Here is a 12,164-nt window from a genome sequence, read left to right as displayed (position 1 = left end):
CACACCCCTCCCTCCCAGCCCTGGTCCTGCTCTCACCGAAGTAGATGAGGTTTCGGGGGCTGCGGCGGAAAGCTGTGCCTGTAGCTCTGGCAGAGACGCTGGCCCCGTGGGCAAGCAGCGCTCTCACCAAGTTCACGTTCTGGTTCACGATGGCTATGTGCAGTGCAGTCTGACCTGGCCCAGAGAGACCTCTCAGTCATGGCGTCTGTCCCCAGGATCCTTCAAGGGTCCCTCCCGTATCTCCACCCAGTCCTCTTCAGCCCAGCAGTCTGAGGTGGGGGAGGAGGCATGGGGCCCCAGGTCTGACGACAACGTCCCTAGGGAAGCCAGCTGCTGCCTTTCCTCCCCTTGCATTCTGGGGGGTTGGTTGAGGATGACAAGAGAAAAGGGAGATGGTGGGAGGAATGAAACCCTTTTCAGCTGCCCCCAGTTAATCCGCCACAGAGATGGCGTAAAACACGCAGCCCCCTCACCCTCGTACAGCTCCGACGTCATGGGCTCGAGGACCAGCTCCGGCGCAGCCTCCATCAGCACCATGGCGGCCTCCAGGTTGTCATAGAGGGCCGCTATGTGCAGCGCCGTCTCCCCCATGGCTCCTGGTGTTGACAGAAAGAGGAGTCCTGTGGTTTCCATGGAGCAGGGAACGGTGACAGTAGGCATTTAGGGGCCCGCCACGGAAGGTCCGGGGCTCCACGGGTAGCCCCGTGTGTAGGTGTGACAGGTGCGGAGGGCGCTGCCCCTTACCTCTCTGGTGCGCCTCACCGGCCTCATACTTGAGCAGCTTGTTGAGAGCCTGGACGTTGTTCTCCTTGGCAGCTAGAAGGAGAGGAGACTCCCAGATCCTACAAGGGTGTGGGATCGGGAAGGTGGCAATGGTGAGCGCGCCTCCCTGTGCAGAGAGGGCTGATGGCTTGGCCCCATCAGATACCAACATGTGCACCTCATGACACTGAACTTGATCCAGGGAAGTAAGGTCAGCAGGGTACCAAGTGCTGCCTGATTTTTTTTCTTTGACCGGTTAGTTACCCCAAACCAACCGTTCTCGCTTCAGCTTGTGTGGGAGAGCAGCAGTGACTGGCTTCCTATCCTCTGAGCGCTGGCACCGGAACGTGTGTGTGTGTGTGCGTGTGTGTGCGCATCCCTGCGTATTGGGTATGGAGGGGAGGAGTTAAAGTACTCATTCACCTCCTGACCTACCGACCTCCAGAGCAGCCCTGTTGAGCTTCGCTAAGTGCCCTGTGATTACCCCCCAAGATAAGCCTTGTTTTCATGGACCAAGGGTACAAGGAATTCCTCCCTCTCATTTGTGAAGAAAGTCAACACGTAGAGGCCAGCAGATTTCCTCCAGGGCGCGAGCTCTCCTTTCTAGACCTTCTCAGCAAAGCCCATTGATCCTGGCACTTTCTTTCCAACAACAGCATCCTCAGAGCTGAATCAGAAAGTAACAGTGGATCCTTTTTGTTCTGACCCCTAAGTCAGAGTATAGTTTCTTCCTACTTCCTGTCTGCTTCTCACTTGTTTTAGGCAAAAAAAAAAGCATCTTCTCTGACTCATTAAACCCTCTTGAGTTTTATTCCTACAATGAACTAAAAACCTGTATTATTCTAAAAACTTAGCCCAACTAAGACCCATGGGGCCCCCTTTTTTCAAATTCTCTCTTAGCCCAGCGCCATTTGGTCTTTCTATGGGATTTAAATGAAATAATGCCATTTATCCATAGAAGGCCAACTATGTGAATGGAAGCTCACACACTGACGTACTGGGGCTGGCAGGAAATCAACTCCAAGAGCTGGGACGGGAGGTGATCGGGAGAGGGGGAAGGAGCACAAGACTCACATTCCCCCGCGTGTGGGCCCCCGCTCCCTCGCCCCTGGCCCCCCGCCACCTGCACAGCCACCAGGCTTTGTCAGTTCAACATTCAGTCCCTACCTCTTCGTCCCTACCGACCCTCATCAGTTCATGTCTTCATTCTCGATTCTGCCCCTCTTTAGCCAAATATTCCAACTAGTTTCCCCGCGCCCTATTTACCCCCAGTCCATCCTTCTCCACACTGCCGGGGCACACCTTCTAAACAGCAATGCCATCGCAACTTAGAAAAGTCTGATGGGCACTTAAATGCCCGCAGAGAAGGAATACAGAGGTCCTTTCTAGCCTCCGTGCACCTCCTTTTCCACACTCTCCTCCTCCCCTTCACGCCTTCTCCCTGATATTCCAGCCTCACCACCCCCCAGAACACTCTATTCTCTGGATGCTTATGCCATTTGTAACTTCCACCTGGAATCCAGCGCCTCCACCTCCCTATTCATTTCTGTTCCGTAACCCCAATGCCTAGCGATGCGCTCTGCATACGGCAGACCCTCTGCCACCACCTGCAGGATGAATGAATCTGTAGCGTGCCAGAAGGTAGTCTGGCCTTACTGCCCCTGCTTATTATCTCCATTGGCCACCTTCTAAGCCAAACTTAGGCAAACATATAATCTCAGTAAAAAATAGTATGCTTCATATACAAACACAGCTGCAGAGCTAATTTTCTACGCCCCCTTCACCACCACCACTGCCTCTCCAACAATTTGCCCAAACCCCTCCTCTGCAAATACTCTAGAGCCAGCCCTGTTCCCCAACACACACACACATTCTCCTCAGGAAGTTCGCCCCACTGTATAGTCTGGCCCTTTATTTTTGCATTGTTCACTGTGTGTTGTGATTAATACTATCTCCCCTCTACACAAGGGGCACTTATGGGCAGAGGTCAGCCACTTTCTCGTCTCTGTTTCCTTTCTCTCCCCTCTTTCAATTAGCTTCTGGTTTTATGTCCTGTTTTGACTAAAGTTGATGGCAAAGTTAGAAATGGACGCAAGGGGTCATCTTACCCAGGTGTAAGGTTCTGCTCCCTACTTCCTGAAACATGAGTGGAGAGGCTAGTTGGTGGAAGGCCTACAGACATCCCTTTGCGTCCTTACATGTCTCTGAGGCCCCCAAATGTCCCCGACAGGCCTCCATTCCCATGTGATCTTTCCTTACCTTGCTGACTATCCAGCAGGCTGGGAGGGAACAAGGAGTTACTATCTGCTCACTCTTGCCAAATTTGCCAAATAAAAATACAGGCTGCTCCGTTAGATTTTAATTTTAGATACACAACCAATACTTTTTTAATATAGCTATGTCCCATGTGACATTTGGGACATACTAACAACTTAGTAATCACTTAAATGAGATTCTGATTTAACTCCATGTCCCGAATCTTATCTGGCAAAGTTTGTAGGGAACTGGTCTCTTTTGGGTGGCACACTCCAGAATCCAGCATGAAAGGGAGCCATGTATGAACGATTCTGAGGGGATCAGACAGGGCAATTCTTTGCAATGGCATCATAGGGCCACAAGGGGACAGCAGAGAAAACCCTCAGTCAGGATCTTGGCAGTCAATTGGACTTCCTCTGCCAAAACCTGATTACCCTTGGGGCCCTCTTATAAAAAAGGCACAGGAGCAGACCCATCCAAAGGTTCTTGTGCCTGAGATACAAATAGTTTCTACCATAGCAACCCAGCACAGAAGTTTAGATCTGGAGCAAAATCTACACGTCTTTACCAGGTCTCTGCTAGACACTTCCCGAGGGCCGGAAGAGGAGATACTGATAAAATATCTTCTGGTTTGAATGGTTGAATTATACTCGGTTCCTTCCAGGGGAAAATACCACTTAGTAGATTACCTACCATTGCTACCAGAACCTCTTATTTACAGATAGATGGTGGTTTAGAGCTGCGGCTGCTCTCAACCAGGAGTGAACAAACCCCACCCCCACCATGGAACTTGGCAATGCCTGGAGACATTTCTGGTTGTCACAGCTGGGGAAGGGTGGAGGGATTCTAGTGGGTAAAAGGCATGGATACTGTTAAGAAGTGTCTTAGGTAGGGCAGTCTGCCATAACAAAGGTTATTCCATCCAAAATGTCCACCTGCCAAAGTAGGGAATTCCTGACCTATAGCTAGAATTGTTCATAAACAACATTTAAAAAAAAAAAAAAGAGGACTCTTCACATTAAAAAGAATGAGAAACTCCCTATTCGTGTTTTCTTACAAATCATTAAATATTGAAGAGAGAAACAAAAAGGTAAAGCCTTTTAAGCACTTGCTGATTAAGTAGCAAAAAGAAATTATAGAGAAAATCTGAAATTATAGCAGTATGAAAGTTGTTTTCGGAATGTAGCATGCTTTATTTTGCTGGACAATTAATTATAAAATTGAATGGTTTTGTTCAGTATTAGACTGGTTAAAACCACATTACAAAAGCTAGCCCATTTTTTACATCATAAGCAAATCATGATCTCCTGGAGGCTCCCTCTGGGCCAGCAGGAAGGACCTCTCACTCACTTTCTCCCTGGTCCCTGCACTCTGTCCTCCTTTCTCCTTCTTTTTTGTTTTTTTTTTCTTGTTTGTTTGTTTTGTTTTGTTTTGTTTTTGTTTATTTTTGAGAGAGAGACAGAGAGAGAGTGTGAGCGGGGGAGGGGCAGAGAAAGAGGGAAGCACAGAATCTGAAGCAGGCTCCAGTCTGAGCTGTCCGCACTGAGCCCGATGTGGGGACATGGGGCTTGAACCCACGAACTGCGAGGTCATGACCTGAGCTGAAGTCTGACACTTAACCTCTTCCTTCTTGAGAATGTATACATGCCTATGTGTACATGAGCAAAGTTCTGCATTTGGTTGTTGGAAACAAGACAAGATTCAGAAAGCCTTTGGAGGAGAATCCAAATCAGAATTTTAGAGGGAAAAAGTTGCTATAATGCTAAACTCTCTGTTCATGTCACAGATGGAGAAAGAGGCCTGGAGTCCTGAGGTGACTTGTCCAAACAAGTCAGAGGCACAGCTGGGACTGGGACCCCACTGACCACTTCCCTGTCCCTCTTCTCTGTGGATCTCTTTGGAGAGGACTTAAAGGCACGGGGAGCTGTGTCCACAGATGTGGGTCCACTGGTTTCTCCCCAAGCACCTGTCAGACAAGTGTGCCATTTGGGAAAGGGAGGGCACACAGGATGTGAGCTCAGCATACAGGTTCCCAGGGGATACAGCTCTGATAGGAAGGAGGTGCCCAGCTCCTCAAACTCCTGCCAACATTGGGTGTTGCCTTTGACCGTTGTGTGTTCGTTTGTTTGTTTGTTTTTCATCACAGAAATCCCATTTGTTAAATGTGCTTTTCAGCCTCCAAAGGGGTATAAGGGTCATAAGGGCACGATCACTTTTGCTCCTTACAACCTTGTGGCATAGGCTGAATGACTCATTTTTCAGAAAAGGAAACTGAGGTAGCACAACCAAATTGTTGCTAGAAGATCACACAGAGTTAAAAGCAGAATGCTTGGCCAAGAACCTAGCCTCGGGCTCTCACCACTAAATTATGTGGTTCTTCTAGTTTTATGGCTCTTCCCGATTTTTCTAAGGGGAGGGGTCAGCCTCTAGCAGTGACCACAGACGACGCAAAGAGCAGTCGTGTGTGGGGAGGAAGCAAGCACTGGCCACTTGTGGGCTGCCTCCCTCCCACTCGGGTTCTTGGCGACCAGATGAGGAAGCCAAAGCTGGGAAGAAAGTGGTTATTTGCGGACTTGGAATGGTCCGCCCTCCTGAGTGCGGCCGCTCGGGACAAGTGGCCTCAAGCACGCACGTCTGGCAGACTTACTGAGGCAGACAGTCCCAGGACACTGGAGAGCCCACAGTTTACTTTTCACAGACACATCGCCTCATGTGTTTATACAGCTATCTGTTTAAGCAGAGGAGAACCTCCCGTGGTCACTGCCTTCCCACCCTCTAGTGGAAGGGAGAAAGTGCCAGCAAAGGGGTCACCGCCGGAGCCTCCCGGAGCTTCCCGGCATCCCCCGCGGCAGGCAGAATCAGATACTGCAGCATCGTCCTCTCTGCCCCTGACATGTGCTCATATCTTTCTTAGGACACTCACCAAGCTCACTTGTCCCCCAAGGAGATGCATGCGGTGCATTTTGACTCGAGAATGGGAGCTGGTTGAGAGCAGGAGTGTCACGTTCATTTTCTACAAGCCTAGCAGAGTACTTTGTTCTCCGCAAGTGTTTAGTATGTGGAATCTCAGGAAATAAGACAAGTCAAGGTCCAGAGAGAGATGACGAAGAAGAAATGGGAAAAAGGTAAATGGTTCAGCTTGGGTCCAATTTCTGGATTTATTCAGAGGGAGCAGTGAGACTAAGACCCAAGACACATCTGCTAGAGAGAGAGAGGAATGCTGGGTTGGTTCTCTGGTCATCCTGGGGAGACCACAGAGCCTTTCCCTCCCACCGAGCCATGCCCCCCTCCCTGGAGCCCGCCAGCCCCACCCAGAGGCCCCTCTGAGCTGTGAGCATGAATTCTGACTTCAGCACCTGCTCGCTTTGGGCCTGCCTCGTTCTCAGGGGGTACCGGCCTGCCTCCCATAGGTTTGGGGTTCTAGAGGACAAGATAGGTGCTTGTCACCCTGTCTGCTGCTTTCTGCCCTCAGCCCACCTCCTCACCTGCCCAAATTGTCCCCCCTTACATGGTCATCTCCTATTTATCCAGTTATGGGCAAGTCTCCCCTGAGGCCGGTTGACAGCAAGGCTTAGGATACTTCCCTTTCTGGCAATTTCAGTATCCTTCCTGGGAGTGCCCACCCAGAGGGGAGTCAATACTCCAGGCTCTGGGAGGGAAGGAGAGGCTGGAAACCGGGACCTTGTAGGGAGATCAGAAGAGGAGGGGATCCCTCAAAGTGTGACATCAGGCCCTCCTGGCCCATGGCGGCAAGAGGGGGCCCACCTGATGGTCTTGAGAAGAAACAGAGGCCGAAAAGACAAGTGGCAGCAGCCAGACCGTGGTCCCTGTCTCTGTCTCTTCCTTGTTGGGACACAGAACAACTGTGCCGCCCCTTCCAAGCCCCGGGCCTTTCTGTGCCCTGTGTCTGGGCCCCCCGCCCCGGGGTCCTGAGTGGGTAGGGAGGAGGGGAACCAGTGACGGCCTATTCTCCAACAACAATGCCATTCTGTGCCTCAAGATGTCATCAGCCAAACATGCGCTCAGCCCCTACTCTCCCAGGCCCGGAGGAGAGAAGTGGGCGGCTGGTGTGAGAGAGGGGAAGCCAAAGCTCAAAAAGGAACACACCCCCAGCCCAGAATCCTGGGGCAAAGGAAGAAAAACCACAGGCACTCCCTGTCAGGCTCAGGCAGGCCTCTGTTCTTGGAGATGGAGAAAGACCCTCAGATACAAAAGCTTTGGGCTTTCCTCCATGAAGAGACACATACAAACTGATTTCTCAGGGACCCTGGGAGCGCCCCAACAGAAGGACTTCCTTTAGGGTGCCGGCACCGGGGTAGGGAGACCCATGGAGACTGGAGAGGACATCTGACACAGGGATGGCCGCACACTTCCTCCTCTCCTCTCCTGTCCCTCCAAGGGGGTGGGGACATCAGAGTTTAGGCAAGTTTTCAGGGGCTCAAACTTTAGAGCCTCTCAGGCGAGCATAGGTCCTAAGCACGGCTGGTACTATGGCCAGGCATGCACACCCCTCTCCCCAATAGAGGGCAGTGAACGCCAGGGCTGGGTCCAGCTTTGGCTCTAAATCACCCCAGTGTCTGGCGTTCAGCCTTGGTCACTGCCCGACGGTGGTGATCACGCATAGGAGTGGCCACCATGATCACCTCTTGTCTTCCGCGGTCACTAACATCTGCAGTGCCTTCCTGCCTCATTCATTCCGTCATTCACTCACCACCCCCGCTTGTGTATGGGTCTGTGCTCTGTGTTTCTGCAGGAGGGACTGCTCAAGGGACAGGGAATGGAGCTGTCAGGCGTGGTCCTGACCTACCAGCATCTCTGGGCTGGTGGCTCCATGATGCCATAATATTTCCAAGGCCCAGCAAGGTGGCCAGCCTTTAGGGAAGTACAAGGGGCTTGCAAAATTAGATTGGATCTTAATTAAAGTAGTGGGTGCCTTTGTCCATGCCAGCTCCCTCCCCTTCCACCGGGCATCCTGGGGAGCCAGCCCCACAGGCTAACACCTTCAAGACAAAATGCTCCCAAGGAGCCAGGCCATGAAGCACAGTCTGTACAAATCAAGGTGCCAAACAAAGACTGAGGGGGGAAGGGGGAAAGAGGGAGGAAGACAGGGCGTGGGAGGAGGAGCAGGAAGACTTGGGAGGGGGCGAGGGGCATGCCTGGGGGATGAGGGAGCAGATTGAGGCTTACCTCTTCTGCTGCTGCAGGTTCTGCTCATCTCGGCTCTGAGCCCATGACTCCCGTCTCTGGAACCATCTACACCATTTTCTCCACAGGCAGAGAATGAACCCCTTGTCCTTGGGCAGCGGCAACCCCATGGGGTGTAGGGCCGGCTCCTTGGGGGGCTGAGGCCGCCGAGGCCAAGCCCCCAGAGGACTCAGCCGTGGGGCCACATCGGCCCCCTCAAGGGCCGGCCTGCCCTCTCCCTGTAGCGGTCCCGTCTCCTACCTTCCTGGTCTCTACCTCCCCAGGAGTCTCCCCCAAGGCACCAGAGCCAACTGCAGAGGGCTCTGAGGTTCTCAGACTTGGCAGAGCTGGAACTCCTTCCGCTGGGTTCCTCCTGGGAACTCCTCCCGGGAGCTAGCAAGCAAGCCTTCGGACACTCCCACCCTCCTCCCAAATTACCTGAGATTTAAAGAGACAGGCCAGCAAACCTGCCTTCCATCTGTGGCCTGACTTGCTCCCTGCCTGCCTGGGTCTCTCTCCCTGCCCCAAGGCCAGTCCAGGGAGGCCTTCAAAGAATGGAGAGGCCTCCCTTGGACTTTGGGACACCTTGTGACCTTTTATAGAAAGGCCTGGACAGGTCAGACTAGCCTGAGAGACTAGGCGTGAGGGAGGAGGGGAGGAGTCTGGCGGCCTTGGGGACCGACTAGGGCCCCCACAGGGAGTGAGTAGCACCCCTCTGTCTCCCAGGGTCTTTTCTGTGCCTTTCCCACCTGGAGACTCAGCTTTTCCTCACACTTCCAGTCTCTAGCCTGCCCGGAATGGGTATGTAAACATGAAAACTGAGACTGCAGGTCGGCAAACTTTTTCTGGAAAGGGCCAGATAGCACATGTAAGTATTTTCAGGGTGGCAAAGCCACACACAAACATGGAGTCTCAAAACCTATGTTTTGTTTTGTTCCGATAGTCCTTCAGAGATGAACAATCCGTTCTGAGCTCACAGGCCTGGGCATAAAGTGCAGCTGTGGGCAGGCTTTGGCCCCCTTGGACTGCATAGACTCCTCCTCTGGAGTTCTAGACGCCGGAGTTCTAGAGCCCATCCCCAGTATTTGTATTGGTTTACCAAATAAAATACAGGATGCCCCATTAAACTGGAATTTCAGAGAAACAATGAAGAATTTCTTTTTGGTATAAACATGCCCCCAGTATTGTAAGGCTATTCTCTACCTCTGGTGGAGGCAGCCTCAGTTCACCGTGACGGCCTCCGGGCCCGGGGAAACTCACCTCAAACCTGTGGGGCAGGTATTATTGGCCACATCTTACAGATTAGAAAACAAAAAACAAAGACAAAGCTCAAAGTGGCAAAGTAAATCACCCAGGATCATACAGCAAGTTAGGGTCGGTGGCCCAACTGAGACCCGCTCCCACATTCCCAGGGGCAGATGGAGGACCAGGGCGCTGAGGTGGTTTGCAATAGGGCAGGATGACAGAGTGCAGCCCATCCCTGTCCCACTGCCCAGGAGAGAGCCAGGAGCCATCACCGTCATTTCGTCCAACCTTCCGCTGGAAAGAGACCAGAGTAGCAACTTACGCAAAGTCCCAGGGCAAAGCAGGGACCTGATGGCCTGGGGCATGGGTGTCTGGGCATGTAGAGTCACTGGTATGTGTGGGTCACTCCCTAGCTTCAGAGTCTGTTTTTTCCTACATGTGTCTGATTCAGAGAGCTGGAGGACACTGTGAGGAGTGTGTGTGTGTGTGTGTGTGTGTGTGTGTGTGTGTGTGTGGTATGTGCATGTGAGCATGCATGTGCATGGGTTGGTATGTGTGGGGGAGAGAGGGAAACTTAGGTGCAGGGCTGGAGTGTCTCTGTGGGCAGGGGATAGGAAGGCCGCCCTCAAATCTAAAGAGAAAGCGTTGGGCGCAAGGCCAGGCCATAGAGCCCTGAGCAAACAGCAAACCGATTAGCCGCCCTCCCCACCCACCCGGGGTCAGTGGGTTCGGGTTGGGTGGGGGGGGGGGGGCGCTAGGACCCAAACCTTCAACCAGGACCTTTGTGCTCATTAAGCCTGTGTGTCTGCCTGCTGTCCCACCCACCTTCTCTTTGCTGCTGGGCTCCAGGGAAAGACCCCAGTTCAGTTGCTGGTGGGAAATGGAATAAGGCCTTGAGATATTTGTCCTGTGGAGGAAGGAGGCTGAAGAAGGACACAGTCATCCTGAACTTTCTTTTCTTTCCACCTGCATTGGGTCACCATGACATAGGGGAGAACGGACCCACCAGGGGCATGGGGGGCAGGGAGGGTAGGGGGCAGATGGCTGAATGCAAGCTTCTGCCAACAGTGTTCCCTCAGCTCTTGGACGCAACATCGTGTGCTTGGACAGTGGGGAAGGTGGGCCAAGGCTTGGGTGATGCTGCCCACGCTGGGCCGCTCACATCTTGAAGTCACATCCCCTGTTCCTCCAAGGGACAGCTGGCTCTGAGGGGGCTGTGAGGATGCCCTGGAACTCCTCTGGTCTTGGGGAGCCTTGCATGGCTCCCCAGCCCACTCCAAGGCCATGCTGGGGAGCACCTCCTCACAGCCGAGGACTTGGTTGGTTCTGCAACCCAGAATCCATGAGTCAAGTGTCTGAATCCCAGAGGCTATAGATGCAGGGGCTGAGGGCATAAGAGGGAGACCAGAGCTCATGGGAGAAGGGTCACACCCTCTCAAATCCTTTTGCCTAAACTCCAAATTTAGGAGGACTTTTATGACTCCCAGCAAGTTATTGTCCCTTTCAATGATCCCATGTGAGGATAAGTATATGGACCTCTGGTCTGCCCTTGACCTCATGGCCGTTGGTCTGCAACCTCGCCTCGGGGGTACTGAAGAGGTCAGGGTCCATTGCAGGGGTTGGGGTGGGGCGAGGACAGACAGGGGGCTCCACTTGGCCTGTGGGAATATGCCTTAGATTTCTAGTCAGTTCTGCTGCCCCAAGCTGAGCTTGAACTCAAAGCCAAGTTAGGTCCTCAGGATTCAGCGGAGGGGCAGTGGTGACACAGGGTATGACCAGCCCCCTCCGAGGGCCACACTGGCAGGGCTGGCAGAGTCCAGGGAGATGATGTGTGTGTCGGGACTGGCCCACAGCCCTGGTGGGGACCCCGGCCGCCACACGCTGCTGATTGGTGCACTTCAGGCATGTTTCTCAACCTGGAAGCACTGATGCTTTGGAACAAGTAACTCTTTAGTGTGGGTCTGTCCCACATGTCGCAGGATCCTCAGCTGCCACTCGGTGGGTGACAGTGGCATCCCCTCCCCTCAGTCGTGACCACAAAAACATCTTCAGACACTGCTGGATGTTCCCTGGGGGACAAGAGCACTCTCCAAGGAGAACCACTAATTCAGGGCAAAAAAATGTAGACACTGAATTTTTTCTGGTTTTGTCCCCCTTTTGTTTGTTCTGTCTTTCTGTGCTCCCCCCTGTTTTGTCTCTCTTGTTGGCTCTCTTTGCAATTGCATCTGCTCCCTTGGTCTCAGACCATGTGCTCACATGTGTGGCATTTGTGTGCATGTGTGTGCAGTGTATAGTGTGTGTGCGTGTATGACTGTGGTATATGATGTCGTGTGTGGTGTGCGGACGTGCAGTGTGTGTATATGATACGGTGTGTGTGTGCATGCTGTGTATGTGGGTTGTAGTGTATAATGTGGAGGGTGTGTGTGGAGTTGGGGTATATGATGTGGTGGTGGGGTTATAGTGTATGATGTGGTGTGTGTGTGTGTGTCTATGTGTATGATGGTGTATGAGGTGTGTAGTGTATGATGTGTGGTGTGTGTGTGTGTGTGCATGTATGGTTTGTGTATTGTTGTGGTATATGATGTGTGGTGTCTGTGAGGTGTATGTACGGTGGTGTATGAGGTGTGTGGTGTATTCAGTGGGTGTGTGTGTGGCTGTGGTGTATGATGTGGGGGGTGTGGGTGTGGTATTGTGTGGCTGTGGTGTATGATGTGGGG

At 52.6% G+C, this 12,164-nt stretch overlaps 1 protein-coding gene across 1 annotated transcript in view; it reads right to left on the bottom strand.

Annotated features, from left to right (window-relative positions):
* Nucleotides 1-8,543, bottom strand: part of TRPV6 (transient receptor potential cation channel subfamily V member 6) — a 13,448-nt gene extending 4,905 nt beyond the window's left edge. The window contains exons 1-4 of the mRNA XM_029917788.1: nucleotides 8,206-8,543; nucleotides 745-842; nucleotides 474-596; nucleotides 37-174 (exon numbers count right to left, since the gene is read on the bottom strand). Coding sequence (XP_029773648.1) covers nucleotides 37-174; nucleotides 474-596; nucleotides 745-842; nucleotides 8,206-8,333 — 487 coding nt within the window. The 5' untranslated portion in view covers nucleotides 8,334-8,543. The remainder of the gene's footprint in view (nucleotides 1-36; nucleotides 175-473; nucleotides 597-744; nucleotides 843-8,205) is intronic.
* Between the last annotated feature and the right edge of the window lie 3,621 nt (nucleotides 8,544-12,164).

This window comes from Suricata suricatta, chromosome 2, assembly GCF_006229205.1.
Source record: "Suricata suricatta isolate VVHF042 chromosome 2, meerkat_22Aug2017_6uvM2_HiC, whole genome shotgun sequence".
NCBI lineage: Eukaryota > Metazoa > Chordata > Mammalia > Carnivora > Herpestidae > Suricata > Suricata suricatta.
Note: the sequence above shows the minus strand (reverse complement) of the source record. Positions and strands in the feature narration are given on the sequence as shown.